Source organism: Macrobrachium rosenbergii, chromosome 27 (genome assembly GCF_040412425.1).
Source record: "Macrobrachium rosenbergii isolate ZJJX-2024 chromosome 27, ASM4041242v1, whole genome shotgun sequence".
Taxonomy (NCBI): domain Eukaryota; kingdom Metazoa; phylum Arthropoda; class Malacostraca; order Decapoda; family Palaemonidae; genus Macrobrachium; species Macrobrachium rosenbergii.
The window spans coordinates 34,437,009-34,454,508 of NC_089767.1; the positions used below are offsets into that span (position 1 = coordinate 34,437,009).

Genomic DNA, 17,500 nt, shown 5'->3' on the forward strand with positions numbered 1-17,500 from the left:
AGAGAGAGAGAGACCTGAAAAAATATCACACACAATGATATTACAAAGAGATAAGAACCCAAACAAAATAACAAAGCAAACCCAAAACAAAGGACTAAAGAGGCTAACATTTTTCAACAAGCCACAAAAACGAAAAAAAACAAAAAAAAAAAACAAAGCAGATAAACCCATACAGCGAAGTTTACAGATAGGCCAAATTAACCAGCACGTCCATTGGCGGAGCACAAGCTTGTTAGTCAAACTGAATACCCGAAGCTAGGACTGAATCACAAAAACATTTTTTTTTTTCGTTATTTTTTTTTTAGTTGCGCATTTTCCCGTTGAATAAAAAACTGAAGTGCATTCGTAATGTGTTTTTTTGGGGGAGGCCGGAATTGTTAAAGAAATGGACGTGAAATTTTATTGTTTATGGATAACATTAATACACATAACTATTCCAGAGTTCGGAAGCCAGCATGGAAGCAACCAGAGAAAAATTCAAGCTTAAGATAATAGGAGAAAGACAAGATAAAAAAAGAATTACAATTTCAATATAAAATTTAAGCCAAACGGTCAAGCGCTGGGACCTGTGAGGTCATTCATGGCTGAAAGGGAAACAGAGTGAAGAAGGTTTTAAAAGAGTAACAGGAGGAAAACCTTGCAATTGTCAGGAGAGGGTTGAGGAAAGTAAGGTGGAAGAAAGAGACTATGAATGGAGGTGCAGTAAAAGGAATGAAAGGAGCTGCAGCTAAGGGCCGAAGAGACGCTGCGAAGAACTTCCAGTAATGCTTACAGTGCACCGTGTGAGGTGCACTGCCTTCCTGCGGGGAAAAATGAGCATTATGAGAGGAACCTAAGGTGTTAAAATGTCATAAACCAACATGATTATAGAAGGAATATGATCAGAATTGGATTGAAATGAAGAGAAAAAACCTTATTTAAGAGCAGGAGCCAAAATAATGTTTATGTGTGCATACGTACAAATAACTATGTTTACATATATAGCCTATACACACACATAAACATATATATATATATATATATATATATATATATATATATATATATATATATATATATATATATATATATGTATATATATATATGTATATGTATATATATATATATATATAGATAAAGTTGAAATCCAATGAAGGAAAGAGAAACACTGGAGTGCTGCGAGGCCTTTCGACTGTCTGTCGTCCTTTACTTAGCAGGCAGTCGAAAGGCCTTGCAGCACTACCAGTGATTTTATCATATACATACATACATACATACATATATATATATATATATATATATATATATATATATATATATATATATATATATATATATATATAAATATATTAAAGACAACCATGCGCACACCACGAATGACTCACTTTCTTTCCAACCCGCCAGAGGGCAGCACGGTGATCGCTGGTCCCTCCGAAGTCTACCTGGAGGCTGGTTCCAGGCTCCTCCTGACGTGTCACGTGACGGCACCTCCCCTCCCGTCGGGTCCTGTCATCTGGTTACACGGCGATGTCGCCATCGACATGCAAAGCGACAGGTAAGGAAGGGGGAGTCTTGAATGGCTTCATTTTGAGGTGATTTTCCGGTTACAAGCGCTGTCTGTTTATCTGTCTGACTGTCTGTCTGTCTGTTAATTGATCTATCTGTTCTGTCCATCTGTTGACAGAGCTATTTATTTATCTTATCTGTTTATTGACACAATATTTGTCTTATCTGTTTATTAAGTGTCAATTTATTTGCCTACATGCAAACGCAGACACTATATGTGTGAATATATACATACATACATACATACATACATATATATATATATATATATATATATATATATATATATATATGTATATATTATGTATATATATGTAAATATACATACACACACACATATATATATATTACTAAACACACATTCAAACTGGATATATATAACGGATTTTCATATATATAAAGTTACTAAAAAGGACATCATTCAAACAATTGTGGTTTGATAATGTGGACTGTTTGTCCAAGAAAGCTTGTAACTTTTTCTGAATAAAAACCTGTTAGATACCATCCAGTTTGAATGAGGTCCTTTTAGTAATTCTACTAATGCACAGAACAATTGTGTATGTGATAAAGTTATATATATATATATATATATATATATATATATATATATATATATATATATATATATATATAGATATATATACATATATATATATAATATATATATATATATATATATATATAATACACAGAATATATATTGTTTATGTAATGTCACATATATGTAATTATATATACATATATATATATATATATATATATATATATATATATATATATATATATATATTTATTTATTTATATGTATTTGTGTGTGTATTTATGTGTTTATGTGTGTGCATGCGCGTGTGTGTAAATACTCGTCAAATTAAATAAACTTCTCATTTCCCTCTAAAAATAGATGCAGAGGTTAACACAAATTTACTTTCCCTTTTGTTACTTCAAGAATTAATCCGGCTTTTCACATACGCCATAATGGAATGAAGCTGGCCACCGTGATTAAATAGCGGAAATTATCATAAAACACTGCATATTGTTTTGCTAAAGAGTTCTCAAAGGTGGCATGAATATTTCATTTTCAGGCTTTGTCTGGTTTTTATTTACTTGTGTTATAATCTCTCTCTCTCTCTCTCTCTCTCTCTCTCTATATATATATATATATATATATATATATATATATATATATCTATATATATATATATATATATATATAATTGGCAGTCTGAACGAATAGCTAACTGCAGTTGCTCTAAAAATGTGAGAGAGAGAGAGAGAGAGAGAGAGAGAGAGAGAGAGAGAGAGAGAGAGAGAGAGAGAGAGAAACTAAGTAAGCCTGCTTGATTGGCAATATTAAACTCTATATCATGTAACAGTTTTAACTAAATGCTTATCTCTTAAGAAATGAATGAAAACACTGATTCTTAATATTTTCATTCACAAAATCAAAAGCAGAATTTATAGATAATATTCTCCCTGAGTAAAATAAGAGTGTATATTTCCACAGTTCATATTTCTCCAGTAAAATCTACACATAATATTCTCCTTGAGAAAATATAAATATTCTTCGCATATATCCATAATTCATATTTCTCCCTAAGATCGCTCCGCTACGATTAATGACTGAGAATAACGTAATGAGGCTTCGGTAATACATCTCCATCGTTATTATCATTTAAGTTTTCTAATTAGTGTTTAATTGGCGTGACGACTTCTTTACTTATTTCTTTTTTTCGTACCATGTAAGCTAATGTATATGAGATACACCTTCCTGAAGTTATAATAATAATAATAATAATAATAATAATAATAATGCCCATAATAATAAGATAATACACCCTCCTGAACTCATACTAATAATAATAATAATAACAATAATACACCCTCCTGAACTCATACTAATAATAATAATAATACAGACACATAAAATAATGCAACCTCCTGAATAATAATAATAATAATAATAATAATAATAATAATAATAATAATAATAATAATAATAATAATAATAATGAATACAGACACACAAGATACATACACCCTCAAGAACTAATAATAATAATAATAATAATAATAATAATAATAATAATAATGTACACACGCTTCCTGTTCACAGTGCCGTTATTAGTTTACGTAAAAGCTTTCTTAATAAGACATCGTTATAAGGTGAACACTTAGGTTCTCAGCAATGAGTATGTTTACGTTCATAATACCAGTTATTTTTTCGCTGAACTCTATAATTAATTACATAATTAAAAGTAATGAATTACTTTCGAAGCTTCATTCAGAGAAAAGTGCTATAACTATTATTACTGCTGCTGCGACTACTGTTAATAGGCTACTTGGAATACCGTTTAATGAATTACCTAACAAACCAAAATCAGAGTTCAGTAACTAAAATCTTGATATTTAAACATCTACAGAAATTGTTGCCGAATTCCTTCGAAGCAAAACGACAGATAAAAATGGCCCTACATAAAATATCATTTACTTAATTATCTCTAAGGCTAAAATCAGAGTTAAATATCTTAAATCTTGAAATTTAACATCTACAGCAACTGTGGCCAAAGTCCTTTGTAGCAAAACGTACAGGTTAAAAAAATGGCCCTACTTAAAACATCATTTACTAAACATCTCCAAGGCCAAAATCGGAGTTAGATAATGTTAAATCTTGATATTTAAACATCTACAGAAATTGTTGCCGAATTCCTTCGAAGCAAAACTACAGGTAAAAATGGCCCTAAATAAAATATCATTTACTTAATTATCTCTAAGGCTAAAATCAGAGTTAAATATCTTAAATCTTGATATTCAACATCTACAGCAACTGTTGCCAAAGTCCTTCGTAACAAAACGTACATGAAAAAATGACCCTACTTAAAACATCATTTGCTAAATATCTCCAAGGCCAAAATCAGAGTTAGATATGTTAAATCTTGATATTTAACATCTACAGCAATTGTTGCCAAAGTCCTTTGTAACAAAACGTACGTGTAAAAAAAAATAGCCCTATTTAAAACATCATTTACTAAATATCTCCAAGGCCAAAATCAGAGTTAGATATGTTAAATCTTGATATTCAACATCTACAGGAACTGTTGCCAAAGTCTTTTGAAGCAAAACTTACCGGTAAAAAAAAATGGCCCTACTTAAAACATCATTTGCTCAATATCTCCAAGGCCAAAATCAGTTAGATAAGTTAAATCTTGATATTCAACATCTACAGCAACTGTTGCCAAATTCTGTCAGAGCCAAAACGCACAGGTACAAAAAAAAAAAAAAAAATAGCCTTCCCAGGTGTAGCAAATTTTTACCAAGCGTCCCAGAGACAGGGGAAAGAAAGGCCCCTTCCCTTGCCTCCTGAGCAGAAACTCATTAAATTCATTCTACGCCGATTGTACCACCAAGTGAAGAAGACTCCTCCCCTCTCCTCCCTCACCCCCCTTTCCTTCTTCCCGTCTCTTGCTCTCGTCTCTGTTTATGAAGCGACGTAATTGGATTAAGTTCCGAAAAAAGACGGCGCAGGGGCCCGCGACACGCTGTCAGGGCATGGCTATAATTTCGGGGCTTTTATTGGAGTTGCGAGGGCAGAGTGGCAGAATAGCTGAACTGGGGCTGATGGCTGGTCTGGTCTGACCTGGTCTTTACATGTGTTGCAAGCTGACCTAATCTGACTTGCTGTTTTTGGAGGGTGTATGGTCGTTTTCTCTCTTTCTCTCTCTCTCTCTCTCTCTCTCTGCATGTGTAGAAAAAAATCTCAATCTCATTTCTCTTGTTTCTTAATGGCATGGTACTAAGGCAATCTGATATCTCTCTCTCGCTCTCTCTCTCTCTCTCTCTCTCTCTCTCTCTCTCTCTCTCTCTCTCTCTCTCTCGCGAGCGCGCGCGTCATTCATTTCTCAGTATCTTTATTCCAGGTAAAAACCTTCTCTTCAACCAAAGAGCCCTCTCTCTCTGTCTCTCATATGAAAACCCCTTATAATATAACCAACATTATCAAGCGCAAAACTGTAGCATATCACTCCTAATTCAATATCTAAACTTAAAAATAAAAATAAAAATAAAAACAAAAATATCCTCAAACATAACGACACACAAACCTGAACAAAATCACTCCTGATTCAATATTCAAACCTAAAAAATAAAATAAGAATTAAAATAAAAATTTGTATCAAACCTAACGAATCACTCGTCCGTTTCCATTCACTCCTAATTCAATATTCAAACTTAGAAATCAAAATCAAAATAAAAATATTAAATTTCCTCAAACCTAATGAATCACTTGTCCGCTTCGATTCACAGGGGAGGCGTGAGCCTTTACGAGAGCCAAGACGGCCTAGCCGCCTCGTCTGTGCTGGAACTCAGTAGCGTCACCAGCGGCGACTCGGGAAACTACACCTGCCGACCGTCGGGTCTGCCACCGGCTACGGTAGTTGTGTACGTCTTGCAAGGTAAACAATTAAACAATTAACCTTTATTGACAAATGATTGTTTATTAGATGTAAGCAGTAGAAATTGGTCATTTGTTTCTTGGTATGTAACTATGGCTCTACAGTTAAAAGGTTTAATTTGCTTGTGAATTAGTATTCCGTAAAATATGCAAATTAATGTATCATTATCTTTCAAAATTCTCTCTCTCTCTCTCTCTCTCCTTCTCTCCTATAACGATATTGTGCATTTCAGCTTATCCTGAAAAATCCAAACCTTTTAACACCTACTGTACAACAAAAAAAAAAAAAGGAAGCGATAACATAATACGCTAAATGCATAGAATTATAGCACTCTCTCTCTCTCTCTAACCCATATTGAGGTACTCTGAAAAGGCTAACGTGACTGGGTAACAGCTTGATATGAAAACCTTTACAGTGTGGTAACGTCGACAAAGTTATTTACCATCACCGTCCTATAATATATTAAATAAAAAATTATTGCTATCCAACTTACACAACAAATAAAATGACAAAAAAAGCATTTGCAAACTAAGGAGGCCTTGATCTATGAACTAATAGCCAATATTCTTGCTCAAAATATAAACGCTTTAATCTAAAGCAAAATCCCGTTATGATGAAACATCTAACACAATCTAATATCTGCTTTGAGTTAAACATAAGACTGGAAATAGTTATCACCATTTCATTTTACAGTCTTATCCAAGTCAATTTTTACTCGTGCTCAAGAAGATTTAGCTTCGTGAAGTTTTACATTGATTGGTGACATTCATAAAAACAAGAGCCCTAAAGGAAAGGGTATTTTATTATAAGTATGTATGTATGTATATATATATATATATATATATATATATATATATATATATTTCTATATATATATATATATAATATAGATCTTCCATTGAAATTTCTGACTGAACAAGAAAGACCTGAGTCCAGATCTTCCAGTTGAAAGGCAACGGCGCTACTGACTGAACCACAACTGAAAGACCTGAGTTCGATCCTTATATATATGAGTGAAATATTATATCTGTATCATATGATTTTATATGACTACTATATATATATATATATATATATATATATATATATATATATATTTTTAAAATATATTATATATATATAATATTTATACTTAGGCCGCACATAGACCGTTTTCTATAAAACAACAAATATTCCAATCTACCAAATAAACAGTGGAATACTCAACTCCAAGGCCAGAGTACCTGACGACAGACTGAACTGACAGAAGTCAAGTTAATTCCAATAATCTTCATGCCAAATTTGGGCAGAGCCTCCCTCATAATTCCTCCCATCCAATTCTCGTGAGGAGAAGACACACAAAGAAGAACGGGTGGATTACTCTCATTTCACCTCGAAAGAAATAAGGAAAAATAAAGAAAAATAAAGAAAAATAATGAGAAGGGAGATAAAGCAAGAATTAGAGGGTCTTCCTATTTGAACCGGCCATCAATTTACCTGTCAGCGGGCGCGCTGCCCCCGCGAAGAATTATGACCCCACGTGTGCCTACCCACCTGCGTGCTTGCGTGCGTACGCCCGATATAAAAAGAAGGAAATAATTTTTCATAGCTTAACGGGACATTGAGTAAATGCGATGCCACTGGGAATGGCCGATTCTGCCATAAAAATCTTTCTTCGTCTTCCTCCTTTTTTTAGCATTGTATCTTTTATTTTTTTCACATCTATTGCTTTCAAGCGTCGCCCACGAAAAAAAGGGAGCCCCATAGGGGGTTAGCAGTGCCGCCAGTGCACCTCACGCAGTACACTGTAGGCTTTACTCAAGGTTCATTGCAGCGTCCCTTCGGCCACTAGCTGCGACCTCTTTCAATTATTTTGCTGTACCTCTGTTCATGTTCTCTTTCTTCCATCTTACTTTTCTCTACCCTCTCCTAGCAGCTGTTTCATGGTGCAGCTGCGAGGTTCTACTCCTGTTTCACCTTCAAAGCCTTTTTATTCCTCTCAATTTCCCTTTCAGCGCTGAACGACCTCACAAGTCCAAGCGCTCGGCCTTTGGCCTAAATTTAATTATATTCCATTCCAAAAAAGATGGAAAGCAAGTGTTTCAGCAAAGGCGAAAGGGACCCGGGATTCCACGTTAAACAGAAAGAAGACTTTTGAAAAGGACTTTCAAAAGGACTTTCAGGAAAAGGATACGAAGCACTTTCTCGATACAAAGTACACGAAACACTCCTTAACAGACGCCTCTGAGGTTTCTGGATTTCTGGACTCTAGACAAACAAGCGCTTGTCGCTGAGAAAGGTCTCTCTCTCTCTCTCTCTCTCTCTCTCTCTCTCTCTCTCTCTCTTTGACTTCTTTAGACGGCGGGACAAAGAAAAGAGTGACCCCCGACCTTTGCACCTTGTTTTGAAGGCGAGCCTTGATCTACTAGCATTCTGCCATTCGTGGAGTCCGTTCTTTTGAGGAAGGTGATACTAGATTCTCTCTCTCAGTCACACACACACAAACACAAACACACACCCCCACACATATATATATATATATATATATATATATATATATATATATATATATATATATATATATATATATATAAATATATATAAATATAAATAAATATAAATATAAATATATATATATATATATATATATATATAGATATATAATTGATAAACTGTATTTTTCAAGATACAAAAATACAAAAAGGACTGTTGCACAAACGGTCGGAAGCTCCTTGTTTTTTATCACCTTTTTGTATTTTTGTATCTTGAAAAATACAGTTTATCAATTAAATTATTGTGGCTTTTACTCATTATTTTCGATCGCAATATAGTGATGCATCACAGATATAGATATATATATATATATATAAACATGTATATATATATATATATATATATATATATATATATATATATATATATATATATATATATATATTTCACTAATATCGAATTCACTATACGTTGGAAATAATTTACACCCATGGGGAATTATAACTGAAATAAAACATCTACCCCAGAGGGGATTCGAACCTGGGTTTTGGGTTTAGATAAAATGGTAAACAGTAAACTTTGATCAAAGGACCAGTAACATAATCCACTATTGTAATGGAAAAATATTGAACATAAACGAATTGAGAGAGAGAGAGAGAGAGAGAGAGAAAGGTGACTTTGCTGAAAGTATCTAGAATAACTGTGCTTCATGAGCATGTAAATATGTAAAACGAAATATTATACATACTTATGTGTTCGTATACAAACAAATGCGCAAAATTTACAAAGTTTGGCCGAATATTTGAGAAACATCAAGCCGTTTCATTATACAGTCTGGGAGTTTCATCATCAACAATCATTGTAGTCCTGAGAGGATTCAAAACCGCGCTTCGTTCAACTCCTTTTTCTTAATTTTTTTTCTTTCTCTCTTCCTTTCATCTTCGGTCAGCAGAAAAATACGATGCACTGCACTGATACATCAAACGCAGAAATTTCAGAAATTTCAGATTAATTTATCCTTATGGACCACAGAATGAATTTCATCAAACCGACAATTGCCAATCGTGAATTTTTATTTTGTGGGCGTCAGAAACAAAAAAAAGAGGGAAAAACCGCCACTTTGTGGCGCAAAGCGAGATTATGCATGCAAAATCGCCAATACTGAAAACACATGCACTAACAGATGGCAATTGTGAGATGCAATTGGGGAGAAATTAGCCTGACAAAAACGTAATAGAAAAGATTTCGCTCAAATGACTAAAACATCGGTTCCTAAAACGCGGTTGTAAAAAATATTTTAAGAGATGTGCACACACAAGGTAACAAATTTATTTTTTGAAAGTGTATTGTTAGTTCAGAGATTATAAAGGCAGATCTGGCTACATAAGATGATATAAAAATAGAAACCGTGCATTTTGCGTAATATCTTTTCTCTCTCATATTCCTTGTTTTAGAATTAGGTACAGACTTGAATACACAAGGGAAAATTTATTATCCCACCAAGTATAGAACACGTATGAAGTCAGTGAAAAGCCCAGACAATTCAGTTATCGTTAGACAATAGTCTTCATGAACAACTAGCTTATAAAAACGCAGCGTGTGTTTAAAATTTATACAATTTAGAAAAATGTGCATGAGAACTTTTCAAAATAGCTGTCATGTATAGTTAGCTTATTAAACGCAGCGTTTCTTTTAAAATTTACAAAAAAAAAAAGTTTATGAATACTTTTCATAATAGTATCCATGAACAGTTATTGAATTGAATTGAATATAGAATTTTGGCCAAAGGCCAAGAACTGGGATCTATGAGGTCATTCAGCACAGAAACGGAAATTGACAGTAAAGAGGTTTGAAAGGTGTAACAGAGGAAAACCTCGCAGTTGCACTATGAATCAATTGTTAGGAGAGGGTGGAAATTAAGATGAAAGAAAGAGAATATGAAAGGAGGTACAGTAAAAAGAATGGAAGGGGTTGCAGCTAGGGGCCGAAGGCACGCTGCAAAGAACCTAAAATAATGCCTACAGTGCACCGCATGAGGTGCACTGACGGCGCTAACCCCCTACGTGGGCATGAACAGTTAGCTTATAAAACAAGGTGTGTAATTTAAAATTCACCAAATAGAAGACGTGTATGAATACTTTACACAGTAGTACTCATGAACAGTTAGCTTATAAAACGCAGCGTGTATTTTAAAATTCAAAAAATTACAAAAAAAAAGTGTATGCATACTTTCCAGTAAAACTAGTTACCTGTTATGCTATACAAATTAGGTTGATCATCTTTACATTGCAATGCGACAAAGTATTATGTACTGCCCTTGATCGACGCCTTCATCAATGTTGTTTGAAATGGAGAATCCGAATTGCACGGCATTTGCAATTCATGCAAAAGGAAAGTGGGAGTCAAACCTAGCATGAACTTCAGCCAAAAAAAAAAAAAAAAAAATAGGAATCTGGGGAGAACACCAGATTTTTTTTTTTTTTTTTTTGCAGTCAAGAAATGAGGCAGGAAAATTCCTGCATAAATTAAGCGTTTTTTTTTATTCAAACTCTCTTTATTTCTATTCGCAGCATCGCTTTGGAACAAAGGGGGAATTACCGCTTTCCCTGTCTATCGATCCTTCGTTTGCCGTCCCATTGCCAATCAAGGAGGAGCAACTGAACCATTGCTATTTGATCTCCCGATTCCGAATTCCTTTGAAACTCATTAGGGGGAAAAAAAAGGAATTAAAAAAAATCGCTGAGATGGGTGCATTCAACTCGTTTCTGCGAACTGATTTCGCTTGCAGTGTTCATACAAGCCATTCTACTTTCAACTGCGTGCAGGCATTTCTACTTGTATTCCTGCTGCGTTCTGTTGACGGACAGTGATACCAAATGAAAAATCATGATGCTTATTTGAGCTCGTTCTCTGAGAAAGGAGATCTGTGATGAGGCGATGGGGCGCTAATGCTTTTGTGCCTTGATTTTGCTTGCACTCTGAGGAGAAGTTGTTTGCGAACAGGCATTTCAGAAGGAGAATTGAAATTCACGATGCCTAATCAACTTCAAGGCTAGGAGTTTTCCAAGAAAAAAAAAGAGTAATGTATTAAGAAATAAAACAAACAGCGTTTGCTGAGCTTGAAATCTGAGAGGTTACCAGGAAATCATTTTTAAAACGGAAATAAAAAGAAATTATCGTTTACTATAGGTACGAGATGGAGATCAACTTCTTTCAGGGTATTGGATAGAATAGTGTCAAACTAAAACTATATATATATATATATATATATATATATATATATATATATATATATATATATATATATATATATATATATATATATATATATATCTTTCAAAAGCGACAATATTTCCCACAGCTAGTAATACGCACGCTACGAAAACCCACACCCTGAATCTAAACTAACGTTACATAAACTACAATGATCTAAATAGCTATACATGTACGCCTTATGAAATCCATGAAATGGAAAAATACCTCAGACGAAATGTGAGGGAATCAAGAGATTTCAAGTATGATTATCTCACGATTAGGAGAAGATACGACTACTTTCATCCCCGGTCACTGCTGTTTTTATTCACAGAAACTCGATTATTTATACACCAATCCTGGGCAACATTTCTTTATTGTAAGACCTGTTTTGTCTGATTTTAATCTACAAGCATTAGATTTAACTAGCTTGGTCAAAGGAATCGGACTGGAATGGAATATGGAGTTTAGGCCAAAGGCCAAGCACTGGAACCTATGAGGTCATTCAGCGCTGGAAAGGAAATTGAGAGTAGGTAGGTTTGAAAGGTGTAACAGGAGGAAGACCTCACGGTTGCACTATGAAATAATCGTTAGGAGAGGGTGGATAGCAAGATGTAAGAAAGAGAATATGAATGGAGGTACAGTAAAAGGAATGAAAGGGGTTGCAGTTAGGGACCGAAGGGAGCCTGCAAAGAACCTTAAGTAATGCATACAGAGCACCTTGTAACTTATAACCTTCTTATATAACTTGTAACTTATAACCTTCGTATATGACTTGTCAGAGGCGGAAACTTTGCTATCCGTGTAGACATCCCGGGATTACGTATGTAATCAACGGATAGGTTTGCTGAAAGCAAATGGATGTTACAGGCTAATACACACATAAACAAAGCCACTCCAACATCTTCTAAAAACATAACAGACACCTCACACGTCTCGAACTGTCGGACTACCCGCCCAGTTCTCCTCGCGCTGCTGGGAGAAAGGGAGCGGGGGTTTCGGTGATACATGTACACGTTCGGTACCGGGGTCTAAGCGATGTCAGGCAGGGCAGCCGGTCGAGGTTACGGGCCTACCCCACCGCCAAATCAAAGTCCTTCAAAGAAGGCACCGTGCTTACCCCATATAAAAATGGGTATAAAAGCACGTTAAAACGAAGAAGATGACTTGTAACTTATAACCTCCTTATATAACTTGTAACTTATAACCTATTTATAACCTCCTCATATAACTTTAAACTTATAGCCGACCTATAATTCCTTATATAACTTATAACCCAAAACGTACATATAACCTCCATATATAATTTATAACTCATAACCTACTTACAACCTCCTTATATATAACATAAATACCAACACACTTATAGCCTCTTTATATAACTTATAACCAACTTATAACCTCCTTATAAACTTATAACTTATAACCTCCTTATATAATTTATAACCTCCTTATATAACTTATAACTTATAACCTCATTATATAACTTATAACGTATAACCTCCTTATATAACTTATAACTTATAACCTCCTTATATAATTTACAACCTCCTTATATAACTTATAACCTCCTTATATAATTTTTCACTTATAACCTCCTTATATAACTTATAACTTATAACCTCCTTATATAATTTATAACCTCCTTATATAACTTACAACTTATAACCTCCTTATATAACTTATAACTTATAACCTCCTTATATAACTTACAACTTATAACCTCCTTATATAACTTATAACTTATAACCTCCTTATATAACTTATAACCTACTTATAACCTCTGACCTAACCCCAGGAAAGAGATTCACCCAAGGTCAACCTTTCTTTCTTTCTTTCTTTCTTCGCAGACGAGGAGCCCAGAGCCATGCACCATGACCTGGCAACGGCGCTTCGAGGTCAAGACCTGACGACCCTGTTGGCGGTGGTCCTCGTTGTGTTCACCCTCAGATGATGAATGGAGAGTAAAATGTCCTTCATGTATCCACTCGCCGAGTGACAACTGTATTCCTAAGGCTTTTGAGGTTGACTTATGGAGGTGCTACAGTAGATCCATGGGGGTTTCATGTTCATGTTAGGTATCTATTTATCTATCTATCTATCTATCTATTTATCTATCTATACATATTTATATCTATCTATATATCTACCTACCTACTTACCTACCTATCTATCTATCTATCTATCTATCTATCTATATATATATATATATATATATATATATATATATATATATATATATATATATATATATATATTAATTTAATTATATATACATATACATATAAATATATATATACATAACATATATATATATATATATATATATATATATATATATATATATATATATAACTATACTGTATATATACTGTATATATATATATACATGTCATGTTTTGATTCTCTATTGGAAACTTTTTAATGACTGGAAAATTTTTTTACTTTTTTATATTCTCCTTGTTCTCTCGTTTCATTTCATTTTTCTCAAGCATACTCTATAACGAAATCTCTCTCTCTCTCTCTCTCTCTCACGACCGTGTAAAAAAATTTCTTTTGTGCATAACGGACAAACATTAAGGGAAATTTTAAAGTTTACTTCAAATGACGCAACATAACCAATCCTATCACGTAACGCACACACATACATAAACACAATTACGAAACCCTACAGAGTCAACCTCAACGGCAAAGATAATAATAATAACTATTTATCTTAACAGCTCTAACATCATAGAATGTCGTTATTAGATGGATGTCAGAAACTGAAATAAAATGACACAAAGTGAAAAAAAAATTTGTCTTTATTTTCCTGAAATGTCTGTCGATGCTACAGCTTGATTTTTGTGTTTAGGAAATGTTCAGCAATAAGTACGTGATGTCTTATAAATATGTTTTTAAGCAGGTTTACGTGTTTACTAAATAAACATGCTTGGAATAATAATAATAATAATAATAATAATAATAATAATAATAATAATAATAATAAATAAGAGATAAAGGAAATAATGGAAGAAAACAGGAATTATCTACCTCATGCTCTTATGAATTTCCTCTGCTTTAAAATGTGTTATATTTTCACTTTTTCAGTTGTAAACTGAACTGACCCTCATCTATATATGAGTATATACAGTATATTATATATATATATATATATATATATATATATATATATATATATATATATATATATATATATATATATATATATTTATATATATATATATATATATATATATATATATATATATATATATATATATATATAAAATATTTATATTAAAATGTTTAGCCACAAATAACCCTTTAACATGAATTTCACTTTACCTGAGGAATAACTTGCACTCCAAGTTCCTCTTATGCTTAGTCAGAAATCGAACCTGATATGCCTTCTTGTGTTGCAAGTACGGTGACAGTAACCATAACGACGCGGCATGGGTTTGCATCCTCATTCCCTGTGCCAATATTGTAAGAAATCAGAAAAGGAATCATTATTCCAGGAATTCCATACCTGCTAATTATGCAACCTCTTCCCCTGCCACAAAATTATTCAGAACAGAGAAGTATAAAGCAAAAGACTGCAATATAGCCGCAGACTTACCCTCAGATCTCAAAAACTACTGAGGCTAGAGGGCTGCAAATTGGTATGTTGATCATCCACCCTCCAATCATCAAACATACCAAATCGCAGCCCTCTAGCCTCAGCAGTTTTTATTTTATTTAAAGGTTAAAATTAGCCATAATCGTGCGTCTGGCAACGATATAGGTCTGGCCAGGCCACCACCGAGCCGTGGTTAAAGTTTCATGGGCCACGGCTCATACAGCATTATACCGAGACCACCGAAAGATAGATCTATTTTCGGTGGCCTTGATTATACGATTTACAGAAAACTCGACTGCGCCGAAGAAACTTCGGCGCATTTTTTACTTTTTTTTTTACTTACGCAAACGCCCTGTCTTAATGTCGTTTGCCCTTGACCAACTAAGCTATAATTTTTCAGGAATGTCTTTTGAAGCATCTGTTATTCAAGCAATTTTCGGCTCTCTCTCTCTCTCTCTCTCTCTCTCTCTGTTGCACATCCAGAGCTTACAATTCATTTCCATAAAGACGTCTCCATTCAAAAGTCCCGTCATAGATTCCAACTTTTCCCTGCCCTGACATTCCTCTGCGGAAAAACTTTCCACTAGGTCTCCCCACACTGCTTAAGCTCTCCTTTATTCCCTTAGACTTTCTTCTTCACTTTCACCCACCGCACTTTCTTCTGTGACTTTTGTATCAGGTAAGGTTACCAAGCACTAAATTTTTTCACTTTCCTTTATGATATTTTCAGCAATATATCCGTAAGACTTTGTCACAAAGACCTCAGGTCGTATGTCATTCATATCAATGCCTCTAACATCACTAATATTATATATTAATATTTTGGTAATCGAGATTTTGATAATAATATCAATATTTTGGTAATCGAGATTTTGATACTAATAGTAATATTTTTGTAACTGAGATTTTGATAACAATATTAAAATTTTGTTAATCGAAATTTTGATACTAATATTAATATTTTGGTAATCGAGATTTTGATAATAACATTAATATTTTGGTAATCGAGATTCTGATACTAACAGTAATATTTTAGTAACTGAGGTTTTGATAATAATATTAATATTTTGGTAATCGAAATTTTGATACTAATATTAATATTTTGGCAACCGAGAGTTTGATACTGATATCAATATTTTGGTTATCGAGATTTTTATACTAATATTAATATTTTGGTAATCGCGGTCTTGATACTAATATTAATATTTTGGTAATCGATACTTTCCTTAGACTTTCTCCACTTTCACTTACTGTACTTTTTTTACGACATTTTTACCAATATATCAGCAAGATCTTGTCAACAACCTTTGCTTACCAGTAATATCACTAATATTGCTGACTAATACTTGTGTAATCGCTCGCATGTTTATACCAGGGAAGGAGAGATATATCTTATTCAAGCCTACCGCTTTAAGATGTCCCAAAGTTGGCATATAAACAAAGACACAAAACCAAAACAAAGCAAAACAAAAAAAGAAGTTTGTATAGAGCCTGGACCTTCTTACCCTGGAATCCCCACCAGTGAATGGAAACAAAAAGAGAGAGAGAGAGAGAGAGAGAGAGAGAGAGAGAGAGAGAGAGAGAGAGAGGTCTCTTCTTTCAGAGTAACCTCAAAATGCTTCTTGAACAAACATGGCTATTATTTTATTTCTCTCTCTCTCTCTCTCTCTCTCTCTCTCTCTCTCTCTCTCTCTCTCTCTCTCTCTCTCTCTCTTAGATTTTTGAGTCAACCGCCTGTCGCCCGCTGTCCCCCCGCCCCTCTCTCTCTTCTCTCTCTCTGCATTGAGGGAAGTAGAGGTATGGGTATGTCCTATATCTGCACTTATAACCTCTCTCTCTCTCTCTCTCTCTCTCTCTCTCTCTCTCTGGTTTTAGATCTTCGAGTCAACAGCCAGTCGCCGGTTGTCCTTGAGAAGAAGAGGAAGAACAAAAGAAGCGAGCTAGCGACTACTTCTTCTTCTTCTTCTTCTTTTTCTATTTGTTAAATAAGGGACAACATCCCAGGGTCCCACCTGTCAACAGAGTGAGGTAGAAAATTCTCTCTCTTTTCCTCGTAACGCTCGCTTTTTTCTTCTTCTTCTTCTTCTCCTTTACGAGGGTCTTCTTGGACCTTCCCAAGACAAAAGTAGAAGGAGAATATCTATTACTGCTTTCTTTATTTGTGCCTTTCTATCTTTTCGAG

At 34.1% G+C, this 17,500-nt stretch overlaps 1 protein-coding gene and 1 long non-coding RNA gene across 2 annotated transcripts in view; one reads left to right on the forward strand and one right to left on the reverse strand.

Moving 5' to 3' along the window:
- The window catches only part of LOC136853596 (protein CEPU-1-like), a 241,480-nt gene extending 227,578 nt beyond the window's left edge, over window positions 1-13,902 (forward strand). Inside the window, exons 7-9 of the mRNA XM_067129343.1 lie at window positions 1,384-1,534; window positions 5,845-5,993; window positions 13,568-13,902. Coding sequence (XP_066985444.1) covers window positions 1,384-1,534; window positions 5,845-5,993; window positions 13,568-13,671 — 404 coding nt within the window. The 3' untranslated portion in view covers window positions 13,672-13,902. The remainder of the gene's footprint in view (window positions 1-1,383; window positions 1,535-5,844; window positions 5,994-13,567) is intronic.
- The window catches only part of LOC136853599 (uncharacterized), a 250,404-nt gene that overhangs the window by 168,809 nt on the left and 64,095 nt on the right, over window positions 1-17,500 (reverse strand). The gene's annotated exons all lie outside the window — the stretch shown is intronic.